General features: G+C 45.1%; 1 protein-coding gene across 1 annotated transcript in view; it reads right to left on the reverse strand.

Annotated features, from left to right (window-relative positions):
* CALD1 (caldesmon 1) overlaps nucleotides 1-13,141 on the reverse strand; it is a 200,092-nt gene that overhangs the window by 15,621 nt on the left and 171,330 nt on the right. The window contains exons 5-7 of the mRNA XM_023753542.1: nucleotides 12,498-12,643; nucleotides 7,798-8,056; nucleotides 3,635-3,775 (exon numbers count right to left, since the gene is read on the reverse strand). Coding sequence (XP_023609310.1) covers nucleotides 3,635-3,775; nucleotides 7,798-8,056; nucleotides 12,498-12,643 — 546 coding nt within the window. The remainder of the gene's footprint in view (nucleotides 1-3,634; nucleotides 3,776-7,797; nucleotides 8,057-12,497; nucleotides 12,644-13,141) is intronic.

Raw genomic sequence — 13,141 nt, forward strand, 5'->3', positions numbered from 1 at the left:
GCGGTTTTGACTTGCAGGCCTTGCTTTTCACATAGCTCTCAAACTAAGAATGTTTTATATTGGTCAAATGGTTGAAAAAAATCAAAAGAAGGGTAATATTTTGTGACACAAAAAAATTCTGTGAAATTCAAATTTTGGCGTCCATAAATGAAGCTCACTTACTCTACAAAGCCGCCCGCTCCTCATTCTGTCAGCTCTGAGATCTCACTTCTGTGGTAGTCTGTATTAAATAATAACATTCCCTGGTGGCTTAGTTTGGATTCCCCCTCACAAAGACCTTGCCCATAAGTAGTTTCTTTGAGATGTATCAGAACTATGAAGGGGCCCAAAAGTACATGAAGAGTAAGTGAGGTTATTTAGGGATAAAACATGCTGATTTTCATGTGAAACAGGTAATAACTGTACAATGTAACTGTTTTTTGGTTGTTTTTGTGTGCCAAGTGATAAAACCTCACACACATTTATAGACACACACACATACACACACATACACTTTGACCGTCTGGAGCCTTGCTGTGATTCTGTACTGGCTTTGCCCATTGTCAAAGCTATGTAACCTAAAAAGGTTGATGGAAAATGAAGGTGAAACAAAAAGGTTAAAAGTTCCTATCTCTGGAGTCATTCATTCATATATCCATTCATTCATATATCCACATACTTATCTTCTATCTACACTAATAAAAGAGAAACATGGTAATTAGCGTATGACCGCTACCCTTCCCATTGGCTAATCAGCATATCCTTATGCAAATTAACTGTCAGCCAAGATGGCGGCCGGCAGCCAGGCAGCTGGAAGCGAACATGAGGCTTGCTTGCTCCAGGGACTGCAGACTCCAACGTTCCCCGCCTGACTTGCCGGCCTCTGAGTTGCAACTCTAAGCAACTATGTACTATGTTGCAAATATGAAGCTAAACAAAACCCCAGAAATCAGCTTTCAGCCTGCCGGGATCTCAGAGCTGAAGTTATACATTGTTTCAATTATAGAACGGCAAACAAACCAGATACGAAGCCTCAGAGCTAGAGCCAGAGCTAAAGCTGGCCCAGAATAAAATAAAAAAAAGAGAAAAAAAAGGAGTGGTTGGGAGCTTCAATCAACAACCGCCAGCCTGAAAGCAGCCCTCAGCCCCTCACCCAGACTGGCCAGGCACCCCAGTGGGGACCCCCACCCTGAAGGGTGTGTGACCAGCTGCAAACAGCCATCATCCCCTCATCCAGGCTGGCCAGGCACCCCAGTGGGGACCCCCACCCTGATCCAGGACACCCTTCAGGGCAAACCAGCCGGCCCCCAGGCCTCTATCCTATATAGTAAAAGGGTAATATGCCTCCCAGCACCGGGATCAGCATGACAGGGGGCAGCGCCCAAACCCCCTGATCGCCCTGCAGCTCTGTGTGTGACAGGGGGCGGGGCCACAACCTCCCTATCCGCCCTGCTCTGTTCGTGACAGGGGAAGGCACCCCAACCCCCTGATGGGCCCTGCTCTGTGTGTGACGGGGTAGAGCCATAACCTCCCCATCAGCCCTGCCCTGAGTGTGACAGTGGCGGCGCCCAACCCCCTGATCGGCCCTGCTCTGTGGGTGATAGAGGGCGGCACACCAACCCCCTGATCTGCCCTGCTCTGTGTGTGACAGGGGGTGGTGCCCTAACTCCCCTATCAGCCCTACTCTGTGCGTGACAGGGGGGAGCTCCCCAACCCCCTGATGGGCCTTGCTCTGTGCGTGACAGGGGGGAGCTCCTCAACCCCCTGATCGGCCCTGCTCTGTGCATGACAGGGGGGAGCTCCCCAGCCCCCTGATGGGCCCTGCTCTGTGTGTGACAGGATGCAGCGCCCCAACCCCCTGATTGTCCCTGCTCTGTGCCTGACAGGGGGTGGCGCTGCAACCTCCCCATCGACCCTGCCTTGAGTGTGACAGGGGGTGGTGCCCCAACCCCCCAATCAGCCCTACCCTGAGCGTGACTGAGGGTGGCATCGCAACCTCCCGATCCGCCCTGCTCTGTGCATGACAGGGGGCGGCGCCCCAACTCCCCAATCAGCCCTGTTTTGAGCCCGACCAGGGGCTGCACCTAGGGATTGGGCCTGCCTTCTGCCACCCAGGAGCACGCTTAAGCCAGCAGGTCGTTATTTCCTGAGGGGTCCCAGACTGCAAGAAGGCACAGGCCAGGCTGAGGGGCCCCCCTCTCCCCCCCCCCCCCCCAGTGCACAAATTTTTGTGCACCGGGCCTCTAGTATATATATAAAAGCCTAAGCAACTGGAGAGCATTATGCTAAGTGAAATAAGCCAGTCAATGAAGGAAAAATACCACATGATCTCACTCATTCATGGATAATAGAGACCATTATAAACTTCTGAACAATAATAGATACAGAGGCAGAACTGCCTCAAACAGATTGTCAAACTGCAGTGGGAAGGCCGGGGAGGGTTGGGGGGCAGGAGGGAGGGGGGTAAGAGATCAACCGAAGGACTTGTATGCATGCATATAAGCATAACCAATGGACATAAGACACTGGGGGGTAGGGGAGGCCAGGGGATTGTCAAGGGCGGGGAAGAAAAAAAAGGACACATATGTAATACCCTTTGTAATACTTTAAGCAATAAAAAAATAAAATAAAATAAAAAGCACATTCTTCCTCAAAAAAAAAAAAAAAGCCTAAGCAACCATTACGCCCGGTCGACCAAATGACTGGTTGACTGGTCGCTATGCTGCACACTAACCACCAGGGGGCAGATGCTCAATGTAGGAGCTGCCCCCTGGTGGTCAGTGCGCTTCCACAGCCACCTCCCATGGCTGGCCAACCTCCCACGCCCCCGCCGGCCCCCCCTCCCAACTGGGGTGAGTAGCCCCGATTGGCCCCAATTGCCTGCCAGAACAAGGGACCCCACCCGTGCACAAATTTGTGCACTGGGCCTCTAGTTGAGTATATTAACTGTGCCAGGAGCTCAATGCATGTTAACTCTCATGAACAGAAAATATATTTAAAAGTAATGGCAGATTGAATGTAGATCATAGTACTTTCTTGAGTCTGTGCTCTTTTCCCATCTCAACCCATTATTCCCTTAAGTCAGTTTTTCCCGCTTGTTCTCGTCTGTCAGCACTTCTGTCTGACATCGATTAGGAGCTATGCTCCCTGAAGGCAGTAGTAGGACCAAACTCATCCTGGCAAAGGACCCTTCCAAGTCGCATTTCGTCTCCTCCCCTATAATAGCTTTCAAATTTGAACGGTACCATTTCCAGCTGCCCTGCTTTAATAATGACAAAGAAAAGATGATTGGCGAGTGTGAAAAACAGCATAACCTTTACAATGTATTTGCCATTTTATAAATGTTTCCCTTTCCAACTGCTCAAAGCAACGAGGCAGCTGGGGAGCATGGGTCAGTGAGATCCAGAGATAATCGCTGATGGCCTTTTTAATGTGTACCAAAGCATCTAATAAACAACAGATATACATTTCCCCACTTTATTTCTCTCTTTTGCATATGTTGAAAACAAAGAAAAGCTGTGAAATAGCTGAACGAAGGAGCAAAAAGATGAATGGAGCAAAGGCTTGGGATAATCAATAACTTAAAGGCTAAAATCAAGTTTCTAAGATACTATAGTAGCGGTATTAAAAGGAGGATTTTCTGGGGGAAAAATACCTTGAGAGATGAACCTTTGGGAGTGAAACATTTGAAAGGTTTCTTGTCCTCGGCTAAGCCATCTTCTGGCATCTTCTGCCGTTTCTCAGCAGCTTCTGCCCTTCGCCTTTCAATCTCCTCCTTTAGCCGCCTCTTCTCTTCCTTAAGAGGGAAAGAGCAAGTAACAAAGACATCAACATCAGGTTCAAGCCCAGGGGAATGGGTGCTGTAGAAGAAAGGGCACAAGTCCCAGAGAAAAAAGACCCAGGTTCTAGAGTGAATGCACTGGGTCCTCAAGGATGGTCACTAGAGGTTAAACCTGATGCTGCCACTTCCCAACTGCGACCTTGACCACATTACTTATCTGCTCTGTGCCTCAGTCTCTTCATCTGTAAAATGGGGATAATAATAGAGCCCCCTGAACAGGGCTTTAATGAGCCCATGTAAAATGCTTAGGCTAGTGCTCAGTATGGTGATCACCATTATCCTCATCCTGTCAAGTCATTTAACATTGACCTTTCACTTCTGAATTATGTGAAATTCATATAAATATCTCATCTTCCTAGTTCCTAGGAGAGTGTGAAGACAAGTGAGACAACTTATGTGCAAAGTTATATAAATCTATGGAACCACATTTGTCAAATTGTACAAGAGATGATTTTATGGTTGTGCCCACCTCAACAGAGTAGATTATTTTAGATGGTTTGACAAACCTGAAATGAGGTAGGTATTGCACCATAGTGGTGAAATCACAGATTTTCACAACCTGTCTCATTACCCCTCTGTGCCTTCATTCCTGGCCTAAAATAGTGTCCCCTGCTTCTCTCTCAGGCAAAAACTCCAGATCTCTGATTAAGTCACACATCCTCTGTGAACGGTTTTGAGAGATTTAGGTTGTCTTTTATAATTTTCAAATTGTTGTGAGATCTGTTTCACTGGATGTTCTCAAGAAGAGAATTTATGTCCACCTGTCAGAGGATGTTGCAGAAGGATCCTGTGTGTTATAGACTATATGTTTGTGTCTCCCCAAAATTCATAGGTTGAAAACCTAACCCCCAGTGTGACAGCATTAACAGGTGATTAGGTCTTGCAGGTGAAGCTCTCATGAGTGGGGTTAGTCCAGGGGTGGGCAAACTTTTTGACTCGAGGGCCACAATGGGTTCTTAAACTGGACCGGAGGGCCGGAACAAAAGCATGGATGGAGTGTTTGTGTGAATTAATATAAATTCAAAGTAAACATCATTACATAAAAGGGTACGGTCTTTTTTTTTTTTAGTTTTATTCATTTCAAACATCCGGCCCGCGGGCCGTAGTTTGCCCACGGCTGGGTTAGTCCCTTAAAAAAGACCCCAGAGAGCTCCCTGGCTCCTTCCACCACGTAAGGACACAGCGAGATAATGGCCGTCTATGACCAGAGGCTTCCCCTCACCAGGCACAGAATCTGCAGGCCTTGTTCTTGGACTTCTCAGCCTCCAGAATTGTGAGAAATAATTTCTGTTGCTTTTAAGCCATGCAGTCTACGTTTTATTGACAGGAGGTGAGAAAAAATAATCTCCAACTCAATCCAATCCTAAGAATTCATTCTGCCTTCACTGGTAATCTCCTCTAACTAATAATAACAATGATAACAATGATTATAACTGCCACTTCCTCAGGGCCTATGAGGTACCAGGCGCTGTGAATACAATGACCTATTTAGTCATTCACAACGATCCTGAAAGTAGGTGTTTCACAGATAAGGAAGAGAAGGCTTAGAGTCGTCCAGTAACTCTCCCAAGGTCCCAGCTTGCAAGGCTGTCAGGATACGAGCCCAGGTATGTTTGGTTCTAACGCTCTTTCATCCCCATTACTTCCCAACCAGAGATCATTGGCGCATGGACAGCTGGACTTGGAAGAGATTTTGGAACCATTTATCCAAACTTTCCACACAGTTTAGGGAATGTTTACATAGGACCCAAGTCAGAAAGAAACAAAGTCTTTCTGCATCTTTTGGATGATGGGAGATCAGTGTTTCCTAAGATTAGTGAGAAGAGTTCCAGGCTGCCGGAGTCCATTCATTGTCTTCACTAGCTGAGTTTAGACAGAGACCCCCAAAAGCTAGTAACCTTTGAAGTCCTAGCAAAGGTCAGAACTGTGCACCACCCAGTTAATCTAGGAACCACCCAGTTAATTTAGGTAATAATAGTTGAAGCATCATCCCCACCTTAGTTCACTTAATTCCTTAGATACTTATGTAGATCCTTGTTGATCAGATACTCTGCCTATTCCTGGAAATCATCTACTGATGAACTAATCAGATACTTTGTCTATTCCTGGAAATTGTCTGCTGATCTGTGTGTCATTGAAACCTCCTTACCCTAAGGGCTACTCCAGATCAATAAAAGATTGGAGCAGCCTGAGCATGGGTGGAAGTCCTTTGGGACTTGCCCGCCTGGTCCTCCAATATTGCAAAATTATCTCATGTCATTTCTCTCTCATTTGTTGTGCGGCTCCTCTTTCAGATACCGAACCCTACTCCACGCAGAACGTGGAGGGAGTGTTACTCGACACAGGCTAATGTGCAGAAGCTGGGTCCCAATACTGATCCGACCATGTATTAGTCAAGTAACTTCACACAAGCCACTCAAACCATTTTCACTGCAATTAGCTAATTATTAATATTAATAATAGGAAAGGAGCCAAGGGGAGGCCAGGCATGATAAGCATGGTCATCTGGGCAGCTTCACCAGGAAGCTGCAACTTCATGCTCCACAGTGAACCACCGGTCTATTCCCTGCAAATCACTGGGGGACAAAGGAGAAGGAGGATGCATGTGCAGTAAAGTCGGGGTGAGTAGGGAAGGTGCTGTCTGGCAGTTTAACCTGGAAACAAAGATAACTGGCTGGAGGGCTGGAGCCACTTTCAGTGCGAAATTTTAGGTTAAAACCCTGAGACAAAGGGATTCTCTCTTTCTTGTTTCTCTTGCTTTGCTCCTGCTTCTTGCACTCACCCATGTTCCCTCCATATTTATGTGGCCCTAGAAGCCACATGCCTGGCCCACAAACATGTGAACCGCACATGCAATGGACTGCAGCTGGGAACACAAGCTGAGCTAGCCTGATGCTGGCCTGGACTGTGCAAACGGAACGGAAACTCTGGTCACTGGCCTTAATCCTCGCTCTGCTGAGGACGAAACAGGGCTCTTCCCTTGGCGGATGGAGGGAGATGGGACCTTGGAAACTCAGGGGTTTAATTCCACAGAAATAAAACTTTCCACGATACCTCATCCTCCCAGGGGGCCTCCGGAAATTCTTATTCCAGCTGCACCCCAAGAAGCCCACTTCCTTTGGCAGCCAGTGGGGACACAGAGAGCACCCCACTGATAACAAAACGATTGGATTTCCATTTCTTTGCTCATAAAATGAGAATAATAATGTACCTCAGGATGAAAGAAAAATGGGCACCTTGTAAAAAATAGCAATGTAAGTTGTAGGTGGTTAAGCACTTTTTCAGTTTTCAAAATAGCCTTTTGGTAACTATTTGTTGTTTTCAATTCTGTCTTAAAATATGGAACAAATTCATGGGCTCATAATTACTGGGTTCCTGCTACATGCCTGGCACTGTGTTTGTGTCCTGGGTATACAGCGATGAACAGAGCACATACTGTCCCCTGACTGTGAATATCTAGACTCTTCCACTAAAAAATCCCAAAACCTATTTTTAAAAACTTCTCTATAAAAATTCTTCAAATGTCCAAAAAAACAACCATCATGTGACTCTTGATTCTTGTAACTAATCTGCAGACCCTTTTCCATCCTTCTCTGCTCTCTACAGTTCTTTATGGAGGGACAGTATAGGGTAATGGAGTAAGACAAGTGGGGCCTTGGGAAAATTACAAAACGAACAAACAGAAAAACATGTCTCTGTGCCTCACTTTACTCATCTGTAAAATGGGGACAAGACTACCTGTTCTGGTGAGAATTGGATAAATTAATATGTATAAAGGTTTTGGGACCATGCTTAGCACACAGTTAAGTTTACTATCCTTAAAATGTATTCGTAGAGTCCATGATCGAAAGAGCAGCAGCATTTCATTTCACCAGGGAAGAAATTGTCCTCTGGGCCAGAAGGGTCACCAGAGATAGGCATTCAGGGGCTGGAGTGAGTTGGGGTGCCGATGGCTGGGCGGGCTGCGCTCTCCTTACCTCCTCTCTGACTTTTCGCTCTGCTTCCTCCTGCTTCCTCCTCTGCTCTTCCTCCTCCAGGACCTTCCTTCGCTCCTCCCTCTTTTTCTTCAGCTCCTCCAGCTCCAGGGCTGCCTCTTGTTGCTTCTGTTTGAGCTTCTCGAACTCTTCGCTCTCAGTTTCCCCACGACGGCGGCGCAGCTCTTCCAGGCGCTTGCCAGCCTCCACTTGGGGAGCCCCTTCCGCCTCCTTGGCCTCGCTGGCCCTCCCTCCAGAGCGGCTGGTGGGGGGAGAGAAAGGGATGCAAAGGGGTTTGACACATGTCCGCCTGCAGCCTTTCCTGGAGGGAGGGGATGTGGGCCTGCAGGCTTGGCCTCCCACACAGAAATCTCCACTGTCCGTCATTGGGCAGGAGATCCTCACACCGACCCAGGGGGTAGGCTGGGGCCCAGCTGGCATCTCCAGGTCTGAATCTGAGTCCCTGCTCCGCCACTTACCCTGGGTTTTCTCAGCTATACAATGGGGGCAAGTGGGATTGTGAAGTGGTGCAACCACTATGAAAAAAAGTAGGGAGGCTCCTCAAAACATTAAAAACAGAACTCCCATATGATCCCACAATTAAGGAAAACACTGATTCCAAACAATATCTGCACCCCCATGTCCACTGCAGCATTATTTACAACAGCTAAGATATGGAAACAACCTAAGTGTTCACTGATGGATGAATGGGTAAAAAAAAAGTGGTACATATTTACAGTGGAATATTATTTAGCCATAAAAAATCTTATTTAAATACTCATGAACAAGTAGTGAGGGCATTCTTAACTAGATCTGAACATAGGTAGCCCGTGTCCAACACTTTTGTCGGAGTAACAGATGAATTACCACTGTCTAGCACCATTTATTCCATGTGGAGAATGGCACAGTGTTTCTAGCTATGGAGCAAGAGAAAGAATAAAACAGAAAATAGTTCAAGATGACACAATTACTAATATTGATCTTATGTGTACATCACATGCTTTTAAAACACTGAGGTTCTGAATATACTGTGCCCTTTAGAATGACGCTTTTCAAGCTGCAGGTCAGAAAATCAAATCAGTGGACTGTAATCAGCATTTACAAAAAATGAACTAGGAAACATCAGCGAGCACTGCCGAGGGCAAAGGAAATGACCGTTTCTTGACATGCTGGTTCCAGTGATGCATGTAGACATCACTGACTGGGTCATGATGTAAAATTTATTTCTTACTAAGAGCTGAGGTTAAAATGTTTAAAAATCATATTCTAGCCCTGGCTGGTGTGGCTCAGTTGGTTGGGCATCGTCCCATGTATGGAAAGGTCTCTGGTTTGATACCTGGTCAGGGCACATGCCAGTTGCTGACTCAGTCCCTAGTGGGGAATGTGCAGGAGGCAGCCAATCAATGTTTCACTCTTACATCGATGTTTCTCCCTCTCTTCCCTCTCCCTTCCTCTCTCTCTCTAAAATTCAATAATAAAAATAATCTTATTCTAGGCACTTGATGGTTAAAAAAAAAGTGAATTCTTTTATTTGGACTCAATCAAAGTTAGACGGCCCCTTAAAACTTGATGTTGCTCTTTCAGGTCTTCTAGGTTTATAGGCTTGTGACTTCAGAGAGGAAATCTGCTCTCTCAGTTAATCTAAGGTCTTTCCATCTTCAGAGACATTTGCTCTGTTGTGTTCATTATGTTAGTGCTCAATTGGACGAGCATAACACATGCCTTGTATAAACTTCTCTAGATTCCACTAGATGTCGCTCAGTCTTCATTTTGGACATTCAGAATGCCACCATTAGGGACTGGTTAAATAAATCACCATACTTCCATCCAGTGGAACAGGCTAACATCATTCGCTGTAGACTTATGTTTGTTGGTATAGAAGGCTAGCTAAGGTGCATTGCTATGCTAATGCAAGAATCAATTTAAAATGTAGATTTATAATTACACTCACATATACATGTTGCCTACATATGAGTGTCTATTTTGAATGTATATACATAAAAAATATCTGCAAAAATGTTACTAATGTTATCTTTGGGTGGTGGGTACTTATTTTTGTACTTCTATTTTCTGAATGTTTTATAATGAGTTCAATTTTTCTGATAATCAGAAAAAAACTTTAATTCCCACATAAAAAATAAAAAGAAAGCAAAACAAACTCTTGTTCTGTACTATCTATAAAACCTTGGTATAATCTAGCTCTATAAACTTGTTCCTTGAATTGAGATTTTTATGTTATCTCTTAGAGAAAATGATCCAGTTATAAGAAAACAGAAATATCAAAGGGGATAGTAATTAAATCAAACACAGGAATTATGCTCAAAACAGGAACAAGAGTTTTGTCCATATTACCTCTGCTCACATGTGCTGGCATGCCCTCAGCATTAGGGTGTCATGAGTAATATGAAAATTTCTTCTAGAAGGCTCTCTCCGCTATCCTTGGCTTCACTGGGTTTTAAGTCAAGAAGAACATCAGACCTTTCACCAATAAAAACACAGCTGTGTCCTGGCCGGTGTGGCTCAGTGGTAGAGCCTCGAACTGCACACTGAAAGGGTTGTAAGTTTGATTCCCGGTCAAGGGCCCGTACCTGGGTTGCAGGTTTGCTCCCCAGCCTGCCGGAGGCAACCACATAGATGTTTCTCTCTCTCTTTCCCCCCTCCCTCCCCTCCACTTTTTCTAAAAATCAATGGAAAAAATATCCTCGGGTGAGGATTAACAAAAATAAATAAACAGCCCTAACCGGTTTGGCTCAGTGGATAGAGCATCGGCCTGAGGACTGAAGGGTCCCGGGTTCGATTCCAGTCAAGGGCATGTACCTTGGTTGCGGGTGCATTCCCAGTGGGGGGTGTGCAGGAGGCAGCTGATGGATGTTTCTCTCTCATCGATGTTTCTAACTCTCTATCTCTCTCCCTTCCTCTCTGTAAAAAATCAATAAAATATATTTAAAAAAAATAAATACATTTTCAAAAAACACACAGCTTGTTTTCAGTTAGGCTGGTAGACACTCTGCCAATCTAAATAGAGGCCCTTCCTCCCCAGCTCCTCACTTCATGGAGCAAAACCAGGCATTTCCGCTTCTATCATCACCGATTTCTATTGAAACTAAAACTAACACACGTTGGCAGCTAAACCAAAACTTTATGTTTCTATCATTTTTGTCTGCCCAAAGATGAAAATCAAAGAGTCACATTTCAGAGTCCTCAGTGTGCAACCTGTTGGCATCCCTGCTGACTTTTCTCTTGGTGGAATTACCCAACTCCCTGGATTTCCACACAACGGACATGTTAATTATTAATTTGAATCTGGCTAACGCTGGTTGGCAAGCTTGCTAATTGTTAACCAAACTTTCTACTGACAGATTTTTTTAAAGCATTATTTCTCTTCACGAAAAATGTATTCATACCCACAAAACAGGTTTTAAACTATCAAACAACAAAACACTAACACTGTTAGGTAATGTTCATTGAACACGTCTCATGAACTTGACGCTGTTCTAGGTCTTTAAAACATTAACCTGCTGACACTTAGCAAGCTCTGGGCTCGGCTTACCTGCCCGAATCAACTTGCTTTCTAGATTTTCCATAAATCCCTGATAAACTCTTAAGTTTTCATATCTACTTTCCTGTCAATTTAGGCTTTCTATTGGTTAAATGTGATGCGGTTTCTGCTCAAAGTTTTGTGTAGAAAAATTGTTTGGGGGCAATGATGTTGACCCATCTCAGCTTCTTAGAGGGGCTGGAAACATCCCTCCCCAGTAGCTGTGCTTGCTTCTGTATGTGACAAAGCCTTCATTGTGAGGCCCATGTCTGACTCCTACACAATACCTGCTTGAGACTTTCTTATTTGAAGTGTTCAGAAACACAGGGTCTACAGGCAAGGCTGCGTGGAAATCCACGTCATAGGGACCCAGACTCTTCCAGAACATGGGGCACAGCAGGAATGGGGCCCAGAGGTAGGAATGGGGCCCAGAGAATTGTCCGTAGTGGGCATCTGCAACTTGAGTCCTTCTACAAAATTGGTTGGGAACTCTAAGTGTTCATTTACTTGTCCTAAAATCAGTTGCCCAGATTTTCAACATAATGGGATGAGGAGGAGAAGCTGAAGCTATGCAAGAGGGGTTCTAACTGGAGTATGAGTCGGATGCCTTCTTCTTCCCTCTCAGAGGTTCCCAATACAAACTAACACCAAGTGCTTTCCAAGTCCTATGGCAAAGAGAAATGATTGACTCAGTTTAACCGGATGTTTCCCAAATATTTGGCCATAGAACAATCCTAGTTGAATGCAGTATTTATCCACAACCTTTAGAAAATACAATTTTGAAAATGGTATTGAGAAGGTCTCTTAGGAAGTCGCCTGGACCATATAGAGAATGAGTCAAAGATATGAATTCCAGGCATACTGTGTTCTACTACACTGATCTTCCATGAGCATATCAGGTCAGGGACCAAAGCTTGGATGCCAGGCCTAACCTACATTGCTAAATTATGGGAAAGGTGGATTACACTTTGCCTGAGCAATGACCGTGGTCTTCTGTTAGTGATTGATAGCCCGGCCTGCTGACTGAGTATCCCTGAGACAATGGCCAATGACCTCACAACAAAAGCATGTTGCCTGTTCAGCACTTTCTGTCCAGAGGCACAGGATAGGAGGCTGATTTGTTTTTCACATGTGAACACAGTTACTGTGAGCCACTACGTCTTACCTGAAGGTATTCTCGGTGTGTTTAAGCTTGTGGGTCATGAATTCTCCATTCTGCGACTTCACTTCTGTAAACCCCTTCTTTCCATCCAGGAAGCTCTTCACTTCTTCTCTGGGCTCTTTGTCCTTTTTAATCTTCTCATCTTTGATCTAACCAACGGTACACATCAGGAAGAAACATAACAATAAAAACCGTATTAGGTTTTGGTTGGTATCACCAAATGAGACCCCAGAGTGCTAGGAAGCCAGAAACCTCAGAAGTAAAACAAACCACCATCGAACGATGTGGTAGAGATGGGGGTCAGAGGAAATTCTTGGAGCATGAGCGACGGTTCTCCAGCCTCTGAGCAAAGACCTTGACCACAGTTTTAGGAAGTCAAGATCATTCCTGATTTCACTGGGGGCTTTATTTTAGAAAGCATTGGAGGTGTTACCATTGAAAACTATTACGTTCTTGGAACTCCATTGACATGAGTGGTTTGCAGTTCCCAGTGGAAAGAATGATGATTGGGGTGGCTTTGATGGGAAAATGCCCAGGTTGCTTGGATAGGTTTCTTCTTGGGTGAAGAACACAAATGAGTTGAGGAGAAAAGAAGAGGAAACCTGACAGGTTAACCAGATCTGCCGAGCCAGTTTTAGCTGCTATCA

Source organism: Myotis lucifugus, unplaced genomic scaffold (genome assembly GCF_000147115.1).
Source record: "Myotis lucifugus unplaced genomic scaffold, Myoluc2.0 scaffold_46, whole genome shotgun sequence".
In the NCBI taxonomy this organism is placed as follows: Eukaryota; Metazoa; Chordata; class Mammalia; order Chiroptera; family Vespertilionidae; genus Myotis; species Myotis lucifugus.